The 19,655-nt window shown below is 43.9% G+C and overlaps 1 protein-coding gene across 4 annotated transcripts in view; it reads right to left on the bottom strand.

Moving 5' to 3' along the window:
* Window positions 1-17,012, bottom strand: part of LOC144688932 (transducin-like enhancer protein 1) — a 173,447-nt gene extending 156,435 nt beyond the window's left edge. For all 4 annotated transcript variants that reach the window (XM_078555971.1, XM_078555970.1, XM_078555972.1 and 1 more), the window contains exons 1-3: window positions 16,989-17,012; window positions 14,071-14,145; window positions 5,407-5,519 (exon numbers count right to left, since the gene is read on the bottom strand). In XM_078555971.1, coding sequence (XP_078412097.1) covers window positions 5,407-5,519; window positions 14,071-14,145; window positions 16,989-16,997 — 197 coding nt within the window. In that variant the 5' untranslated portion in view covers window positions 16,998-17,012. The remainder of the gene's footprint in view (window positions 1-5,406; window positions 5,520-14,070; window positions 14,146-16,988) is intronic.
* Window positions 17,013-19,655: the final 2,643 nt, after the last annotated feature.

Here is a 19,655-nt window from a genome sequence, read left to right as displayed (position 1 = left end):
AGCTTATGATGTGCAAAGTTATACTGCTTTTGCTGAGGGGAAGGGAGAAATGGAGAGAGATGAATGGAGGGCTGGGGAGGAGGTCGTGTGGTGGAATAGAAAAGACATTCTAAGTCAAATGATGATAGGGAAAAGGACAGGAAGCTCAGGGGAAATCCCACCAAGTCATGTGGAGTTGATCACGAGTGAAGGTCAGTCCCGCCACAACTTACCCCCCAAAAGTTAAAGGAAAATCAAACAACATATTGTCCATTTCTCTCTCCTCCCCAACCTTTGTGGCCTACAGCTACTTTGCCAGCACTACTTCTCTCAAAGAAAGCATATGCCACATTCAGGCATAAATATTGAGCGTTGTCAAGCTAATCACATTCTTGCCAGATGTTCTGCATGCATCCACTTTCCAGCAGATGTTAATGGAGAATGATGAAGAAATGTAGGTTGGCTTCTCCCCTCTTTAGCCCGAGTATGTTTAGAGCAGTCATAGCACCTGCAATGTCTGCACCCGCACTCCCCGCCCCACACCCACCCCAACCCAACTGAGATAAGAAAACTCAGCACAGATCAGGAATCAAATTCGCTACCCTCATACTGAACCCTGTCCCTTAGTCCTTAAGAGTTGGTAACCACACCAGTATTGCTGTGGAGAAGCACCAAATGGAGGTAGATATCATCTTGCCAGGGCTAAGAAGGAGATGGATCACTCGAACATCATGGTAAATTTTGAAGGCTCTGTCTAGCCCACTCCCAGAGAGTGCTTCTTGACCAAAATATAGGTTGGAGATGAGGGCTACAAAGTGACAGAGTGTATTCTGCAAACCAAACTCCCAGCTAGCGAGGCTCTGCATGGGGAAAGAAGCCTGGCTAAAAACAAAACTTACTACAATGCCCCAACTAGTTCAAAGACAGTATTGGCAGAGGCCTGGAAGTTGTCATAGATGCAGGGCCCCTAGGAGGTCAAGTGGACAAAATTGGAAGATAACGGGCTGGATTTTCAGAATCCAGGAGACTCCACAGACCCTTAAAAATGGTGGCCAAGACCCAATTCAAAGCCCTATTCCCAGCACCCCCAATTTTCCTCAAAGCGGGATAAGGGTACGGGTTGATACGGATTGCGAGCCCACATCTTGCACCCCCTACCTGGCCAGCTCTATTGCGGGGATAGGCATCTCCTAACCCACAACAATTTTTGTGGAGTTGGACGAGCTTTTCAAGGCATCAAGAACCATGGTCTGGATGAGGGGACCTTTTGAAGGGCAAGTTCAAAAGGCCTTACCCATGCCCCCATACCAAACCATGTCCCTCTAGCTACTCCATGGCTCCTTATATCCCCATGGAACTTATGCTTCTCCACCCACCACCCATTGCCCCATCTCCCCTCCATGTCAAGCTATGCCCCTTTACTCACACAGGGGCCTTCATGCCCATGCCAACCTATAGCACTTTCATATCCTTTCAACCAGTGCACTTTCTGTACAGAACAATGAATCCTATAGTAACAATGTTTGTTAAAGCTTTTTCACATATGACAGTCATTAATTCACAACTTTTTTTTAAAAACTGCTTTTACTACAGCCCTGTAAGTCAGCTGAGAGCCCAGACATCCAATAGTCTGTGAAAATAACTGTGCCCAAGGGAAAACATTGTTTGATTGACAGCTTTTTCTCTTGGATCTACTTCTCAATTGCTCAACATTTATCTATGCAAGATAAAGAGGTGTCTAGTGCTTGTAGTTTCTGCTAAAGATACTTTAAAGGTCTGGATGATTGCACTTTTATTGGGCTGTAGTAAAAGGAGACTTTTTTGTTGCAGAAGTTATGAATTAATGACTTTTTTTAAAAGCATTTTCACACAGCATTGCTAATATAGGATTCATTGGTTCTGTACAGTGTGTACCCGGTGAATGGGCATGGAAGTGCCATAGGTTTGCAAGGGGTATGAGGGTCATGGGGGGGGGTAGAAGGGCATAGCTTGGCATGGAGGGGGCCAAGGAGGTGTGGAGAGGGGTGAGGGCTAGAGAGCTGTTTTCTGTTTTATTGCATTTATTACAGCTGGGAAGAAGTCCCACAGCACTGGGGCAGGCCTTTTAAACAGCCCACCTCTGCGTCTGGCAGAAAGCGCGGCTGCCTCCGAATTCTTTTTGGGGGTGGGAAAGAGGCCTAACATGATCATGCACATAGGCCTGCCACCATCCCATCCCCCCCACCCCCCCACCCCAACATTCCACGCCCACAACAAAAATCCTGTTCTCCTGAGGTGGGAAATTTCCAGGCCCAGCCTGCTCAACTCCCGCTACCCAAATCTAGGCTGAAAGTCCCGCCCAATATATGTGTTTGATTGGGGAATTGTTAGATCATTATTTTGAATCCGTCAGCTTCATATTATATAAGAATGAAGGGTGGCAGTGGTGTAGTGGTATTATCACTGGACTGGTAATCCAGAGACCCAGGGTAATGCTCTGGGGATCTGGGTTCGAATCCCACCACGGCAGATGGCGGAATTTGAATTCAATAAAAAAAAAATCTGGAACTAAAAGTCTAATGATGGCCATGAAACCATTGTTGTAAAAACCAATCTGGTTTACTCCCTTTAAGGGAAGGAAATCTGCTGTCCTTACCTGGTCTGGCCTACATGTGACTCCAGATCCACAGCAATGTGGTTGACTCTTTAAAGAAAATGCCCTCTGAACCTGGCGAAATTAGGATAGGAACACTCACATCCCATAAACAAATAAAAAAAAAACCAAGAGGATGCCATTGGGTCATCCAGAATCTCCTATAGGTATCCAACTCTCCCAGGACAGTGTCCACTGCTTTTTGAATGCTCTATGGGATAAAGGGGCCAAGGTAAGTATTCATCACCCTTCATTTTTTTTAAAAAGTAAAGCTTCCCAGCATCTGCTTTAAGTTTGCTTTTCACTCTTTTCCAAACAGCGGCTACTCTGCCGGCTCGAGTTAAGGTAGATCCTTCCATCAGCGCTCCTTCTTGGAGCAGATGCTGGCAACATCTGTGAAGAGATCTACAACATGTTGCTTTTATTCACAATTCTTCCTCTGCCAAACGCAAACAACTGTTCCTGTTGGAAAATCAAATGGCTTTGCTGTCTGGCCTCTGGTTTTGCTAAACGGTCATGGTCAGCTGCACAAATTGAATTTTTTTTTTAAAAAAGCTCAAAGTCACCTGGTATCTAATGAACCTTCCAATGTTGAAGAATACCCACGCTATTGATTTTAATTTCTTTAGTTGGACAAGACAGGAAAATAGAATCAGGCTATTTAAAGAGAGGCACAATTTTAAAAATTGGTTATTTCCAGAACTGCAGACCCATTCAAAATGTTAACTCTGTTTCTCCCTCTCCAGTTCTGAAGAGGAACCATATCCGACTCGTAGGTTTTTTTTCCCTCTCTCTACAGATGCTGCCAGGCCTGCTGGGTATATCCAGCACTTCCTGGTTTTTTTTTGATTCCAAAACCCGACGGCCTTTCAAAGTGGAACCTCAAACCCGTGAAGCTGCCTTACAACACACACCTTTCTACCACCCCCCCGTTAGCTCTAAAGAAGGACCGTGCAGATTCGAAACGTTAACTCTGTTTCTCTCTCCGCAGGTGCCGCCAGACCTGAATTTTTCCAGCGTTTTCTGTTTTTGTTTCAGATTTCCAGCATCCGCACTATTTTGCTTTTGTTTTATCGCAGTATACTCAGGCAGTTTCGGATACAGCGAAGGATCATTCCAACAGCCCCACTATAGTGAGAACTGTCATCAGCCGCATCACCTTCTCTTCGCACCCTCCCCTCCCCAATGTTGATCATTCCAACAGAACAAATATACAACAATACAAATACACTGCACCTGTCATTTAAGTTTCTCTAATTAGAAGCTTCTGAATGTTAATGTAGTGTACATTTACTGTATGGGCTCACTGCTAGCTCAAGGAGAGAGAGAGAGAGAGAAAAAATCAATTAGGAAATGGACCTGCAACTGACATGGAGGTGTTGACCTCCCTGCACCACCTGCCCCCCATAAAATGCATTAATTGGTGTTTTCCATTTACAGATACTGACTGACCTGCTGTGCATTTGCAACATTTTCTGCTTTTATTTACTGATAAGTGCACAGAGTTAAGGCGGGTTGGTGGTAAGGAAGGAAAGAGGAAACAGCAGCAGTTCTGGACCAGTTGCTGCTCCCGAGTCCTCTATCATTACACGGGCTGTTTCAAATCCCAGACCTCTAGTCTAATATTTTAAATTGTTGACATACTAGCCTTCCAGTTGACGCTAAATGGAAGAGCTTTAATTGAGTGTGATGTACAAAATGTTTACAGCATGGCAAATTAATGCACATCAAGCCATTAAATTATAATACGCCTTCCTAGAGCTGCACTAATTATATGCTAATGATTCTCTGATCTGTTGACGTCACTGGTTTATTATGTACATAGTAATAGCACGCAGCTGCAGAAGTAGCTTAAGCGAGCGACTGGGACACGTCAAGAGCCTGATGGACAGATCAGTCGAGTCCAAATTATGGGAAGATGCATCAAAAGATGTGCAATTACACCCAAGCCCGTGCAGAAGCAGTGCGCAGTCAACTGCACCCACGAGTTAAATCTGTCTGTATTTTGACAAAGCGTAACTTGGGATCGTTTTCCCAAAGACAGTCATTAAGTGAGATCAGCGAGCATCATTAACTGTTTATAAAAGAGAATCATTATCTAACTCATGAACCTTCTGAGAACCATAATATGTTACTTCCCACCACCCCCCTCCCCCTCCCCAACCCCACACACTGCAAGAAAATATGGAAACTGTGGCAATGACACTTATGCAGCCTACAGAGAAAGCCCTTTTGACCTGCACCAAGGTCCACTGTGCATGATAAGTAGCATCCAGGAATTTAAAAAACACAGAAGGGCTGAGTCACAGGATATGTGCTGCATACATTTAATCAATGTCAAAGCTACATTTCCTTCCCCCTCAGAACTTTTAAAAAAAAAACAGACGGATACATGATCTCTTAAATGCCCTTTTAAATGCTAAGGATTAATCCGATCCAAAATTGAAAAGGGCAACTCCGACTTGTTTAAAAGGCACGTTGTAAGTAGCCAAGAAAGTCAGAATCTGTGGGCTCTAATCTGGTGCAGCAAGAATAAACTGATTTGCTCTCAAAAGCCATCTCTGCTAGGTGGGAAGGAAGGAGGGGGCTAGAGCCACATCATCGTCAAGTTTTGCCTCAATTAAGTGCAGATTTCATCTGGTCATTAACTTGTTTCCAAGCCAGTGAAAGGAAGCCACATCATGTGAAAACAGTGCCCCCTAGTGTCAAACAGACATAAAAGCACTTAAATGGGAGATGACCCCCAGCCACCAGATGCATGGTAGCATTAGCGCAGAAGGAACATCCATCCATACCTGTGGTACTGTGCCTGCAGAAACTGGAACTCTTCCTTAATCCGATCCAATGTTTCCGGGAAGGTGAATTTTAATGTTTGGGATGCTGCTGCTGGGGTAGCAGATGGTGGAACCTAGAGAGAGATAGAAATAGGTTGGGATATATTCATGCAAAGTATCACTCGCCACAGAGATCACAGTGAATGGTGAAGAATCTCAACAAGCTAAATAGCACGGGAAACTTTAATAAGCCTGCTGAATTATCATTCGCTGGCACCAGTAAAAACAAAAATCGAGATTTTTAGCTCGCAAATTAGAAATTCCTAAACGGAGGAATGCTGATGGTAGACTACAAACCACCCTGCCTTTTGAAAACATGTGTGTGTTTCTTATATTGGTTTAGCAGGTAAACTAGCATGGTATCCCTTTCATCACATCTGACAAGAAAGTAGTCAAGCATAATATGATCACAGCAAGCAGGTCGGTTCACAAGTAACTTGCAGCACAGCAACCATTTGTATAAATGCAGTGGATAGCGGATGGTGAACTGCAAGCAAATCATTTAGAACTAGAGAGCTTAAAGAAGCTATTATCTGAGCAGCAGAGTAATAGCATCCATGACATTCATTCCAAAACACTATCACAAAAGCCCACCACTCCACACTCCAGTCACCCTTCTTAAAGGGCTAACAGTTCACCTCTCACTGTTTTAAACCAGTGGTTTTCAAACATTTTTTGGTTGAAACATTGCTTTTCGAATGGATTAGTGGACAATCCACTCCCCACCCCACCCCGCCCCTCCCCCCCGGAATCCAATCTAAATTCTACTACATATACTCATAATACCTGGGCAAACTTGGCTTTTGGCACCTTGGAGTACATAGTACTTCAATATTTTTGAAAGCTCCCCTCTCTTGAATAAGGATGAACTCACCTGGCGCTCACCACCAACCCCAGTAACTGCAGGTCTGCCTGCCACCTTCCTGCCACATCAGCGCTCCTCCGAGCGGAGACGGCCAACCTGCTCTGTACATATGGGTGCCACACTCTGCACCCACCTTGCCTGACCGCTGCAGGTGTGCACACTGCTAGACTATAGATATAAGATATAGATAGGTTAAGTGAGTGGGCAAAGATCTGGCAAATGGGGTATAATGTGAGAAAATGTGAAATTATCCATTTTGGCAGGAAGAATAAAAAAGATTATCTAAATGGTGAGAGACTGCAGAGCTCAGGGATGCAGAGGGATTTGGGTGTCTTATTGCTCAAATCATAAAAGGCTAGTATGCAGGTACAGCAAGTAATTAGGAAAACTAATAGAATGTTTTCATTTATTGCGAGGGGAATTGAATACAAAAGTAGGGAGATAATGCTTCAGTTATACAGAGCACTAGTGAGACCACATCTGGAGTACTGTGCATAGTATTGGTCACCTTATTTAAGGAGGGATGTAAATGCTTTGGAAGCTGTTCAGAGAAGGTTTACCAGACTAATGACTGGAATGGGTGGGTTGTCTTACGAGGAAAGGTTGGACAGGCTAGGCTTGTATTCTCTGGAGTTTAGAAGGGTAAGAGGCGGCTTGGTTGAAACAAACAAGACCCTGAGGAGGCTTGACAGGGTGGATGTAGAGAGGATGTTTCCTCTTGTGGAAGAATCTAGAACTAGGGGTCACTCCTTAAAAATAAGGGGGTTGCCCATTTAAAATGGAGATGAGGCAAAAAATTTTCTCTCAGAGGGTCGTGAGTCTTTGGAACTCTCTTCCTGAAACAGAGTCTTTGAATATTTTTAAGGCAAAGGTGGATGGATTCTTGGTAAGCAAAGGTTACCAAGGTAAGTTATCGGGGGTAGGCAGGATGCAGATTTGAGGTTACTATCAGATCAGCCATGATCTTATTAAATGGCGGAGCAGGCTCGAGGGGCTGAATGGCTTGCTCCTTGTTCGTATGTTTGTACTTCACAGACCCCTGGAAAGTCAGCTCAACAAATACTGTTTTAAAGCACAGGCTTCACTAACAGTACCGGCAGTGCACCCTTGTCATCAGCCAGCTAGATTCCATCAATATTTCATTCAAGTGTACCATGGAACACCGCCCATAAATAAGAGCCTAGGTTCAGTCTCCTCCGTCAGTGATGACTTAAGGAATCTCACCCAGGATGTTAATAGGCAGAGGGAGGGGTGGAGGTACAAAAATGGAAGTGGAGGTTAACCAAAGCTCCAATTCCTCATCTCCTTCCAGTGAATGCTGTTGAGGAAAAGTGCATGCAGATACAGATGCAGATACAGATATCTGGTCAGAGTGGGCATGGCTGTGATACCCTCTGCAGTCACATAGCTCACCAATGCTCGCCTGTCAAGTTCAGTCACTTGGGCAACATACCAGAGGGGGCTGCAGCTTGGAGTTAGTGGGGGGAAATTGAGGAAGACTCAGTTACAGTTGAAATAAATCAGATCTTCATTCACTCGCTTCATAGATTGTACGCAAGGGAAGTTCCCATCCCTACCCATTGAGAAGCCATTAAAATAAGTAGAAAAACTGCACTTTCAGTAACACAGTACGGCAAGACAATTGCTTCACGTCATTCAAGTCGTTGCTTTAAATCTCATCAGCAGCTAGCTTTTAAACTTGTACTACAACATGTCAAGAGTTCCATCCATTTTCATTCGGATTGTCTAAGCAGAGAAAACACACACTATCTTTTCACCTGATAATAACTATACTTGTCAATTGTGTTGTACAGAAGTCTCGCATTAAGAAGACTGGAAGATGCTTGTGGTATACTCATCTGCTTTCCCAATCACTCTAGTGATGAGCAGGAACGAGGGCAAGAAAGCCAAAAAAATACCTACAGCCTCAGTCAGTCAGTCAACACTGGTACAGCTTGGGTACTTTAATATTGTTCCACCTACACAGGCTGTGGCTATATATAAAAATCACTCACCACAAAACTGACTTTAAAAGTAACCTAGATTTAGCAGGGATGAAATGGGTTTGGGAAACTAATTTAAGCTACGGTGATAAGTCAGAAGTGACTGCACAGTAGACACAGCAATGTGCACAGACAAATCCAATCCAAATTTAGACATAAATGGCACGAGGCTGCCTTCTCCAATGAAGACCAAACTGCTCAATCAAAGCATTGAGATGTGAAGAAATGCAGGTCTGAAATATCACTTCAGTGTGAAAGGAATCTTTCTAATTTATCTCCAGTTCTGGACTGCAATTACAATGCTGCACACAGAACAACATCCACCCTTTCCTGGTCCGAACAATCAAAATACTCCCAGGCCTCTGCTACTCTGGCAGCTACTAGGAGGTGCAGACGGAGGCACAGACTAACCCTGTGCAAAAGATCAAAAGATTCCACCAACGCTGTCTTTTCTTCACCCTCCCTTCCAAATCCTCCCAAGTTGTCAATCATCAGAAGCACACTAGGTGAGGAAAGATTGTTAGGTGGACGAATGCCAAGCCTAGACACCAGGTTCTGTCAGCACACAATCAGCAACTTGAGATATATGCAAATTAATGGCAACATGGATCTAAATTTTTAGAAGATGGCTCCTCAAGGCTCCAGGGGGCTCAGGAAATGTATTGCACACAGGTAAAAGGCACTCCAGCTGTACCTGATTTTTGGGAAAAGTGCATTCTGCAGACAGTCGAGCATATCCCTGATCAGAAGGTAGGCCTGAGGCCTTCCCTTAAATAGCAGCTTGACTACAAATCGTTTTGAAGCATAGTTGCGAAGGCGAACAAGGCAGCAAATCTGTGTAGAGCAAGATCCCACAAACAGACAATGAGAGAAATGGATGGCCAATCTGTCTTTGGCAGCATGGTGGAAGTGATGACTGGGGGAGCAAAAGCTGGCCAGGAGACTGGGAAAACTCTCAGTTCTCAGAAATATTGCTGCAAGATCTTTTACATGATCAACTTTGACAGTCAAATGCGACTCCAGTTTAAACGTGTCATCAGAGAGGCAGACCCTCCAAACAATGTTGCACCTCCTACTGCACTGAAATGTCAAGCCTGGACTATGTACTCATTTCCCGGAATAGGGCTTCTGTCCATGACCTTTTCTGACTAAGAGACAAGAATTCTACCACTGAGCCAAGCTGATGTTATTCCACAACATTGAAAAAAATCAGATGCCAATTTTTATTATCAATTGCTTTAGGCTATGTCAGGGCAAGTCTGAAGCGTTATTAAACATGCAAGATAAGGCCATTATATATAGATGTACCGAAAGGATGACTACTCATCCTGATGGTCACTTACAAGACTGGATTCTGCCAAAAGTATTGAGATTTACTCATCTCTTATCACTAAATGTAAGCCTGCTGCTAAGTGAGTGTAAATCTGACCCATTGAGTTCCATATTAGTGGGTTTACTGTATTGGTTTTGGAAAAAGAAATCCAATCAGCCGTCATTACAAAGAGTTGCAGTAGCTGGTTAACTACATGCAAATGAGAATTATCACTTTCGTGTCAAGTGCTTCATCTGCTAACCCAATAAAGGATCAGTTGTGGTGCAACCTCTGTGCAATATCAAGTAGCAATCCTACTCTAATTTTGCTACAATCTAATACTTCTATGTGAATGTATGATGAGAGGGATATGGGTGAGAAAATGAGGGAGCTGCTCCCCCAATGACTTTAGGTATAAGTGCACCTTGTAGTGTGCTAATAAACAATATGCAGCAGCAGGTCTCAGGTTCAATCCCAGGTCTATGCTCCTTTAGCTGATATCAGCAATTGGCACTTTGCCCCTGGGCTAGGGAGGGGAGACAGATTAAAAAGCAGCTAGGCTTCCCACTTCTGATTACTATCCAGCAACTCCTGCTGAAAAGTGCAGGTGTAGACAGGACAGACTCAGCTGTGATGTCCTCAACAGCTGTACATAGTTGGTTAATGCCTGCTCTGTAGATTCACACATGATGAAAGGCAATTTATATGAGCCATGGCTGCCACTGCCCAGCAGAGGTCAATGTCTCAGATGGGGGGGGCAATAAAGAAAATAGGAGTAAGATAAATATATGGAGATCAAAGGAAAAAAAAGTGTTCTTAAAGCCATACAAAGGAAACATTAGGCTAGGAGATGGTGACTTTGAAAAGCTATTGAGGAGTGAGAAATGGAACAGGGGAAGGTTACTGAAAACCTATTTCAGCAGTTAGAAAGCTGAAGGCATGAAGAGGGGGCAGACAAGAGGGGGAAATGAAGAGATTCCTGTTTAGCTCAAATGAGGTCACCTCCAATGAAGCCATATGCTTATAACTCTCAAAATGGTGACTGCCAGGGGATTCAATCGGGAAAGGGGGAAATAGGGGGCCAAATTACACAGCAATGACCAACAAGTTAGAGGAGGGCTCATACAGGTTTGCAAGCTCAACTGCTTGGGGGAGGGGGAATAACAGTCTGATGTGAGGAACTCTTTAAGAGAGAAAGAGAAACATAGCCTTCTATCCATTCTAGCAGTGCATCAATCCTAGCATTCATTTCTTGTTCACAAGAAAATTGCTTAAGACAGGCCACATGATTAAAACAGAAATGTATCCAACTTCATTTTCCTTGACACACAGAACAGCCAATTCACAAGTTTCGTCCAAATATATTTACTCCACCCAGTCGGTCTGTTTACATAACAACGATTCTAGAGTAGGCAACCATTCACAGGCATTTTTGCTTTTTTGTGTATCCAGCACGCGCACAGGATGCAAAACGTCTGGGTTGAACAAGTTCATCCATCAGCAAATAGCCCATGCACAGCAAATGGCACAAAGCACCCTGGAATACATGACTTAGCTTCACTGCAGAGCATCTCCAAGCAGGTTTGTTTGGGACAGACACCTGGTAGCCCCGACCAATCAATTCCCCTCACTGAAGCCCTATATTTTCCATATCTTTAGTTAAGCTCAGTGCCTGGTCCAGTGACTGCATAGTCTTTGGTGCAAGCATGGGAAAAAGCCAAGGAACACTAGAACATGTTTCAAAACAATTTAAGTTACTAGTTGGCAAATAAAAAGGTTATGTGCCCATTTCACTTTCAGTATCACTTGGTAGATAAACATACCTCCACAAGCCAAATCTCTAATGAGACCAATATAGGTTCACACATGATACAGACTCAACTCCAGAGTGAATATGGCTAATCTGTACCTCAACGTCAATTAGCCATTCTTGTTTTAAAATTCTCATTCTCAAATCCCTCTAAAGCTTCCCCCCCCCCCATCCCCCCCCCCCCATCCCCCCCCCCCATCCCCCCCCCCCCCATCCCCCCCCCCATCCCCCCCCCCCCATCCCCCCCCATCCCCCCCCCATCCCCCCCCATCCCCCCCATCCCCCCCATTTCTGCAACTTCCTCCAGCCCTATAACCCTTTGAGATCTCTGTAATCCTCCAATTCTGTCCTCCTGTGCATCCCCCAATTTTAATCCCTCCACCATTGGTGGCCATCCCTTCTGCTGCCTAAGCCCCGAGCTTTGGAATTCCCTCCCTAAACCTCTCCACCACTCTCTCCTCTAAGATGCTTCTTAAAAGCTGGCTGTTTGACCAAGCTTTTAGAGCCTGTCCTAATATCTCCATGTGGTTCAGTGTCAAATCTTATTTGATATCACTCCTGTGTAGAGCTGAGACATTTTATTATGTTAATATGCTCTATAAATAAAAGCTGTCATGCATCATTTAACGTCAGTCTTGAAAATCTCAATTGGACCAGCATTCACAGTCTCTCGGGCGAGCAAATTATGGATTTCCACAACCTTTTGTTTGAACAACTTGGCAGGACCCTCACACTCCCCAACCTTCCTCCCCATTCCACAAGGGAAAGCCCACACAGCACCCCAAGGGTGAAAACCCACCTCTCCAGCGATGGCTTTCATACTTCCCACCATTGGCCTCATGTCGAGGGCAGTTAACTGGGTGACAGATTGATTACCAATGGTAGCCAATAAGCCCATTGTCATTATATTGTGCAACTTATCAGGAGGGTAGATGGTAAACTAGATTGGCCTTTTATCAATCCACCAATTCTTATGCTCCTCTCACAATATAAACTGGAAACAATCAACCTGCAGACCTCATGTGGAACACTAACCATTTTACCACCCAAGTCACAGTAGGAATATAGATATATCCCAAAAAGGTTTCATATTCATACTCATATGTACATCACATTTAAGACCGAAAATACAGTTTAAAATATTACAAACACCATCTCCGTGCCAACAGACCAGGAAGGTGCCACCTTCCACAAAAAAATAAACCAGCTAAACGGGGCGGGGGCGGGGGCGGGGGCGGGGGCGGGGGGGGGCGGACAAAAATATAGCCTCAGTGAGCCAAGATGATCTGAAATTGTTACTGCATCTGAAAGGACATTGAAAGCAGATTCAATAGCAACTTATGAAAAAAGGGGGAGGCAATTAGACGTATTCTTGACAAGGAGAAATCTGCAGGGCTGTGCAGAAAGAGCAGGGAAATTAGGCTAATTGGATAGCTCTATAAAAGAGCTGGAGCAGACACGATGGGCTGAATGGCCTCCTTCTGTCCTGTAGGAGTCTACGCACAAGGAAGGCCATTTTAAATTTGGGCTCATTCATGCAGAAATGTCTTAGTTTCACCCTTACAATTCCAATGGGCTGGGCTGCTGGTACACCAAATGACATGCCAGGGTACAAGTCAGTACACAAACAGGGCCCCTGCTCAGTAACCCCTGTTCAAAGTGCATCTGTGTGATGAACAACTACTAGCCTCCCCATAGAACCGTGTCCCAGCAAGGAAATCAATGCCAGATTTCTATTTTGAAGTCCTAACAGCAATACTCGCCATTGCTCTAATATGAATGTGGCCGACATAGCGTTTAAGGAGTGGTGGTGTCATCCTCCATGAATCGGTAGGAGGGAGGGGGAGAGACAGAAAAAAAAAACACTTGCAGTAACCACAAGGCAAGTATGACAGTCAGCCCTCAACTAACAAGGGAATACAAGGACGGGGTAAGTCACTGCACAGACAACAGCACTGTGACAGGCACCCAGAATTATCTGACCTCTATCACCCCCCAGATGCCAATGTAAACAACTGACTGTAATTGGAGCAAGCCGTCCCTTCGGTCGTTGCCCCACACGTGTAGGGCACATGCCCCTCGGCTTAGAGTGCAAGGCGTTGTAAAACTGTGGGCGGGATGGGGGGGTTTTTTTATTTTAAAGTCCCAAATTGCTTTACCGTACGGTGTAAACAAATTAAAAGCTAATTCACTTGTAGTCGGAATCCACTGAATCTCTTTATGTGGGTGCCTAGCGTCTCTCTCTCTCTCTCTCTCCCCCGGGGACAACCCATCTCCATTTTCTCCAGTTGTTTGGAGTTTTTGACTTCCCGGCAAACCCAGGACAATGCAGCAGCAGCAGCAACAACACACACACACAAAACGACCCTTCCCGTAAAGGCGCTGTGCCGAAAAATTATAAACCCTGCCATGTAAGTATTTACATTGCAAACGAGGTTCGCAGTGTGAGAGACTCACACCCCGAACTAATCGCCTATTAGCAATTCCCTCCCCGCGTTAGTATCACTTTAACTTCATCTGAGGGAGAAGAGACAAGAAAAAAAAAAATAGGCCACAATATAACGAGACAGTCGCAGTGTACGGAAGCGGCGACTCAGTGTACCCTTTCATGCAGGAACAAGACCAAAGCACTTACCGACGAACGGTTGTGAGGAAACATGTTTTTTCGCGGTGTGCGGCTAACGAAGTAAATCCTCCAGATTGCTGCGATCTTAAATTAGAAGCACCCCAAAATGATATATTTTTTTAAAAAACAAAAAAGAAAAAACAGCCGCGATCAAACACAGTGTAATACAATGTTGTACATCCCCTGGATCCCTTTGTTCAGATGGGCTAATTCAAACAAGCACTTCTTCTCTGCCGGGATCAAATCATGTAGCCTTCAGGCGATGGTTCGCAATTGGCTCATAAATCTGTCAGTAATGTCGGATACTTTTTTTCTCTTCCCCCCCCCCCCCCCCCCCAACAACAACCACCACCTCTCTCTCTCTCTCTCTCTCTCTCCTCCCGGCGTCCTGGCTGATGTGTAAGAAAGGCAGATTAATAAATCACACGCAAAAACGGGGAGAAAATAGAGATGGTAAATAAATATTTTCTTTTTTTTTTGGGGGGGGGGGGGGGTGGGTGGTGGTGATAGTGGTGGTGGTGGAAGGAAACTAAGGCAGGACCGATCGAAGACTTTACACTGGGCACAGATCAGGACACGCGGTTTCCTGGAGTGAAATCTAATGTTTTCACCGCAACTCGTCAATTACCAGCGCCCCGCCGACCAATGGCAACGCCGCTCGCCCGGCCCGACCCACGTGGGGGCCTCGCCGTCCTCTGTCACCCATTGGCTACTTTTGGGTTCCAGCGTTTTGGCTACATTTCTGGCGTGTCGCTTTTCTCTTCCATAAAGCTGCGTTTATTCCTAACCGATGTTCCAAACAAAAGTTACCTCTCTGCCCCTCAAGTGAGGACAACGTTTATCGATACAAATAAGACGGGAGAAATAAAAGCAAAAACATGTTTAATTAAAGACAAGTCAAGTTGTTACATTTTTGTTTTTTTCTAAAAAAAAAGGGGTAACCCTTTTCAGTGAATTCGGTGGAGTGACACTGATCACTGAAGGCTGGGAATTGTTTCACGCAGCAGGTTTGTACAGTTCTGTTGAACTCACATGATGAACATGCAAGAAGTAAAAACAAAAATGCTGGAAATATTCACCACATGAACAGAATCGGCGTAACCTTCCAATCGAGAGGAAAGAACCCGAGGTGAAATTAGCCCAGGTGCAGCAATTTTAAAACTGGTTTCAAAAATGGGCAAACTCGTTTTGCTCAGGATGACAGTATCTGCAGGACTTGTAGGAAATGCATTTTTGAGATATTCCTTATTTGATGGAAGTTAGGCCAGGATATTCAGACTCCCCCCTTACTGCCTCTCCACTTTGTGTCTACTCTTAGCTCGACTCCCAGTGGCTAAGGTGTTCAGGAATCACACTCGTACCCAGACCCTGTGCAATTTTCAACATCACCTTTGCCCTCCTTCGTATTGTTAGCTGTTGCAGTTTTGCTAATTGATTCTTGATATTTGTTGGCTGATTTTAGAGCGTTATGGCAGTCTGATTATAGAGGGATTTCGTAACAGTTTGGATTTATTCTTAAGGAAGGCCAGGAAGGCAAGTTTTATTTTATGTGCTGTGCAATACCAAGGTGACAGTAAATAAGAGGAAATATGTTGTCTGGTCCTTTAATACCACTATGCATGTGATAATTATGATATACCTAATATAACATAAATATATCAAATAATAAATCAATATAATATGCAAAATTCAACTAAGTTCATAAGTATAATTGAATACACCTTCACTCCTTGCTGGGAGATAACTAACTGGGAACTTCAATTATAAAAACAATAAATACATTTTATGGGTCAGGGGAGGGGTGTTGCCTTTGGCTAGCAAGGCACAAGGTGACTAGTTGTAATAAAAACATTGTAATTAATGTGCTTCTAATATTTCAGTGGAAGATTAAGGATGGACGATGATTACAGGGAGAGTAGGAATTCAGGGAAGGGATGCTGACCAATTTATTTCCCTGTTCTTGGAAATTGCCAGGGGAGTTGATCAAGAATCATGCTGAAACAGCCAGAAGGAACTTAGTGGGTGTTTGGATTGAGGCCAAAAGTGACAAAGGAAGCCAAGAAAGGGGTCAAGCTATGGGTGGCAGGAACCAGGACTAGGCCATGGGCAGGAAGGGAGCTCAGGGCTGCAATCAGACATAGGTAGCAAGGTGGAGTATATGTGGGAACTGGCCACAGACACTGGCAGAAGTTCCTGAAAGTGCACCCAAGTGCTGAGATTTATTTTTTCGGCTAGTTTGGAAAAATGATCCCACAAAAAAATGTTGAATTTCGATGGTTCCTTTGGTATTTTTTCCAAAATTTGACCTTTATAAAAGATTTTCAAATAAATGAAAACCTTTATATAGGATTTCTTTATATTTAATGCATCTTTCTCTATCTGATCTCCCTCTCCTCTCTTTCTCACCCCATCCCTTTTCCCTATTCACTTCTCTCATGGCTGCACTTCTCCCTATATTTCCAGTAAGCCATTGTTCCTATCTTTCTGTTCCCCTTCCTCCTCTCTCTCTGTTCCCCTTCCTCCTCTCTCTCTGTTCCCCTTCCTCCTCTCTCTCTGTTCCCCTTCCTCCTCTCTATTGGTTCTGTGCCTCTACTCTCCGCTGTACCATTTACTAGCATTGGAACCTAGCTGATGCCAGGAATATCACAGTTTGCCACTACCCTCCCCACCACCCATCCCTCCCTCTCCCCCCCAACCCAATTACATGGAGGTTTCCTATCTGCCAGTGTGAGAGTATGGGATTCCCGAATGCTAGAAAGGAGCGTCTTGTCTTCATTGACTCGTTGATGCTTTTCTCAGCCCCAAGTAATTTTGGCTACTTAGTTCAGAAAAAGATCCCCTGACCCTTACACAGAATGGAAAACATACCACTTAAATAAAATTAAAATATTAAATAAGACCTTCCAGTGCCTGCATTGGTAACTCACCACTGGCATTAATAAAACTTGGCATTTGGATCAGGTCACCACCAGTGCTCAGGAACAGGATTGGTCTAAAATAGAAGGAACACCATAAATTATTGCCGAAGCATGAAGGACAGCTGCAAAATACATTGGCCCACTTTAGCTAATGCACTCTCCTGAATCACACTTAAGTCACCATTTTTCAAATGTGAGTCTAGAAGATCAATTTTAGCTATTTAACCATAAGGGTTGACCATTACCCAACATCTACATGCATGTATTTTCCAAGAGGAGCCACTTGATAGTGATCATCCTCCAAGCTCCATAAACTCCAGCTTACTCAACACTGCCGCTCATATTCTATCCTGTTCCATCTCACTCAGCCTGTCCTTCCTGACCTACACTGTGGTTCCCCAAGACCTGCAGGTTAAAAGTTTCAACCTCGTGTTTAGTTCCTTCATGGCCTTTCCCTGTAAGCTTCTCTTCTTTTTCCTTCCATGAACTCTTTATTTCTCCATCTCTGGCATCATGCCCCCCCACTACCACCCCACGCCCGCCCCACCTCACCGCCCCTCCCCCCCGACTCCCATGACCCATTTTCCCCTCCATTGGCAACCAAGCAATCAGCCATCTAAGCTCCCATGCTTTGAAATTCAAACCCTTTAACCTTGTCACCTTCCTCTTCTCCTTTAAGACCCTTAAAACCTATTCTTTGACCAAACCACCCTCCCTAATACCTCATTCTGGGGCTCATTTTTGTCTGATTACAGCTCAATGATGCACCTTGGGACAATTTTCTACATTGAAGGTGCTATATATAGTTGAAAGTCATTATTCATTTGCTGTAGGAGCTCAGCTTAACATAACCCCTCCCTACCCCAAGGGCACTGAGGACCACTGTAGCATTTGAACACCACCCCTGACAAACATTAACTCACTCAGCACAGACTACAAATTAAAACTGGGATGTTTCTGGTTGGTATGACTCAAGATAACACATATTCATCAAGGGAGCTCCAAAAGAGGATGCTGAAATCACACATCCTAATAGCTTTTACACATACTGAACCAACACCCATTTTCACAATAGGATTTTAACAAAACCACCTTTAATATATTGTGCAAAATAACTAATGTTCAAGGGGAGAACTACAAACAAGCATGTATGCTTTCATTTTGAGTCTTGTACATAAGCATACATGTGTGTATAATTCAAGCTTGGCGCCTGTTAACTACATAATATACACAACATACTTTAAAATTGTTATAATGTGGAATATTTTGGCAACATGTTATAATGAGTTTTTTTGTCTCACCTCTTCCTGTCATGTGTTGTTGCCTTGTGATGAATGGGCCCAAATAACAAAACATTGGGGCGGCATTCCCATCAGCGGCAGAGGAAGAAATAAACCAGAGCTTGCCAACAGTAGCAGAGCAGACAAGTCATTGCAGCAACAGAACGTTGTATATGTTATATATAAGAAACAGATGGTTTGGTTGGTGTTTTACAATATCATAATCCAACTTTGGGGTTCAGATAACTTTATACACAGCTCAGGCTTTGCTTTGTGGTTTATGACATCACCTGAACTTTGAGTTTGTGGTGCAGCCTGTAACACACTCCAAGCAACTATTATTCATTTGTATAATGCACGTCTTTGTGCCAACTTGTGAAAATTTGTTTCCTGTCACTCTCAATGCTGATGTTGGACATTCATTTTTTTGGTACTTTATGTGAAGATAGACGTCTCCTGATTTTCTTACACCCCAATCCCAATGTGTCATATACCACCTATGGGTGAGACAGGGTGGGGGACCTGTTTTGCACCCACTGTCAATGTTGTTTTGAGCTGATGCCAACTGAACGCTAGCACAATGGAGGTAACGAAGGCATTCCACACTCCCTGCCATTATGCACTTGCTGCTGCAACTTGCTGCATTATCTCACTGCCAACATTACACAGTCACTATGACACCAAGTTTGTTTCAGAGAATCTCCTGTGGTGTTGCTCATCGATTGTTAAGGATTTGGCACACAATTGATTAGCAGCCGTACCCAAACCTCATACTCTGGAATTTACTCCCTGAACACCACCATCTCTCCTCCTTTAACGCCTTCAGTAAAACCCACCATTTAGACCCAAGCTGCCTAACCTCTCCTTCTTTGTAAATCATCCGTTTTACCCATGTCTCAATGAAGTGCCTTGAGCCTGTTGTTTTCATGTTAAAGGTTATAAATAAATGCAATTTGTTGCTATTCAGTACTGCTGACCACTTGCACTCTAGATTCACGTCTTAGCTGGTCAGTGAAAGTTGCTCTGCACGTGGACACTGTTTATAGAATCATAGAATGAGACACCACATTTGGTCCATCTTGCCTACCAGTTTTTTGTAGAGCTATCCAGTGAGCTTTGCTTCCCCATAACCCTGTGAATTATTTCACTTCAAGTATTAACCAATTCCCTTTTGAAAATTCCTATTGAATTTGCTTCAACCACTTTCAGGCAGTGCGTTCCAGATCACAATAATGCTCTGTGTAAAAAACTGTTTCCTCCTGTAGCCTTTGGTTCTTTAGCCAATTAGCTTAAATCTGTGTCCCCTGGTTACTGACCCTTCTGCCACTTGAAAGTTTCTCCTTATTTACTCCATCAAAAATGTTCATGATATTAAACACATCTATCAAATCTCCTC

The sequence above is a fragment of the Cetorhinus maximus genome, chromosome 13 (genome assembly GCF_964194155.1).
Source record: "Cetorhinus maximus chromosome 13, sCetMax3.hap1.1, whole genome shotgun sequence".
NCBI classification, from domain to species: Eukaryota; Metazoa; Chordata; class Chondrichthyes; order Lamniformes; family Cetorhinidae; genus Cetorhinus; species Cetorhinus maximus.
This window is presented reverse-complemented; position numbering and strand designations above follow the sequence as displayed.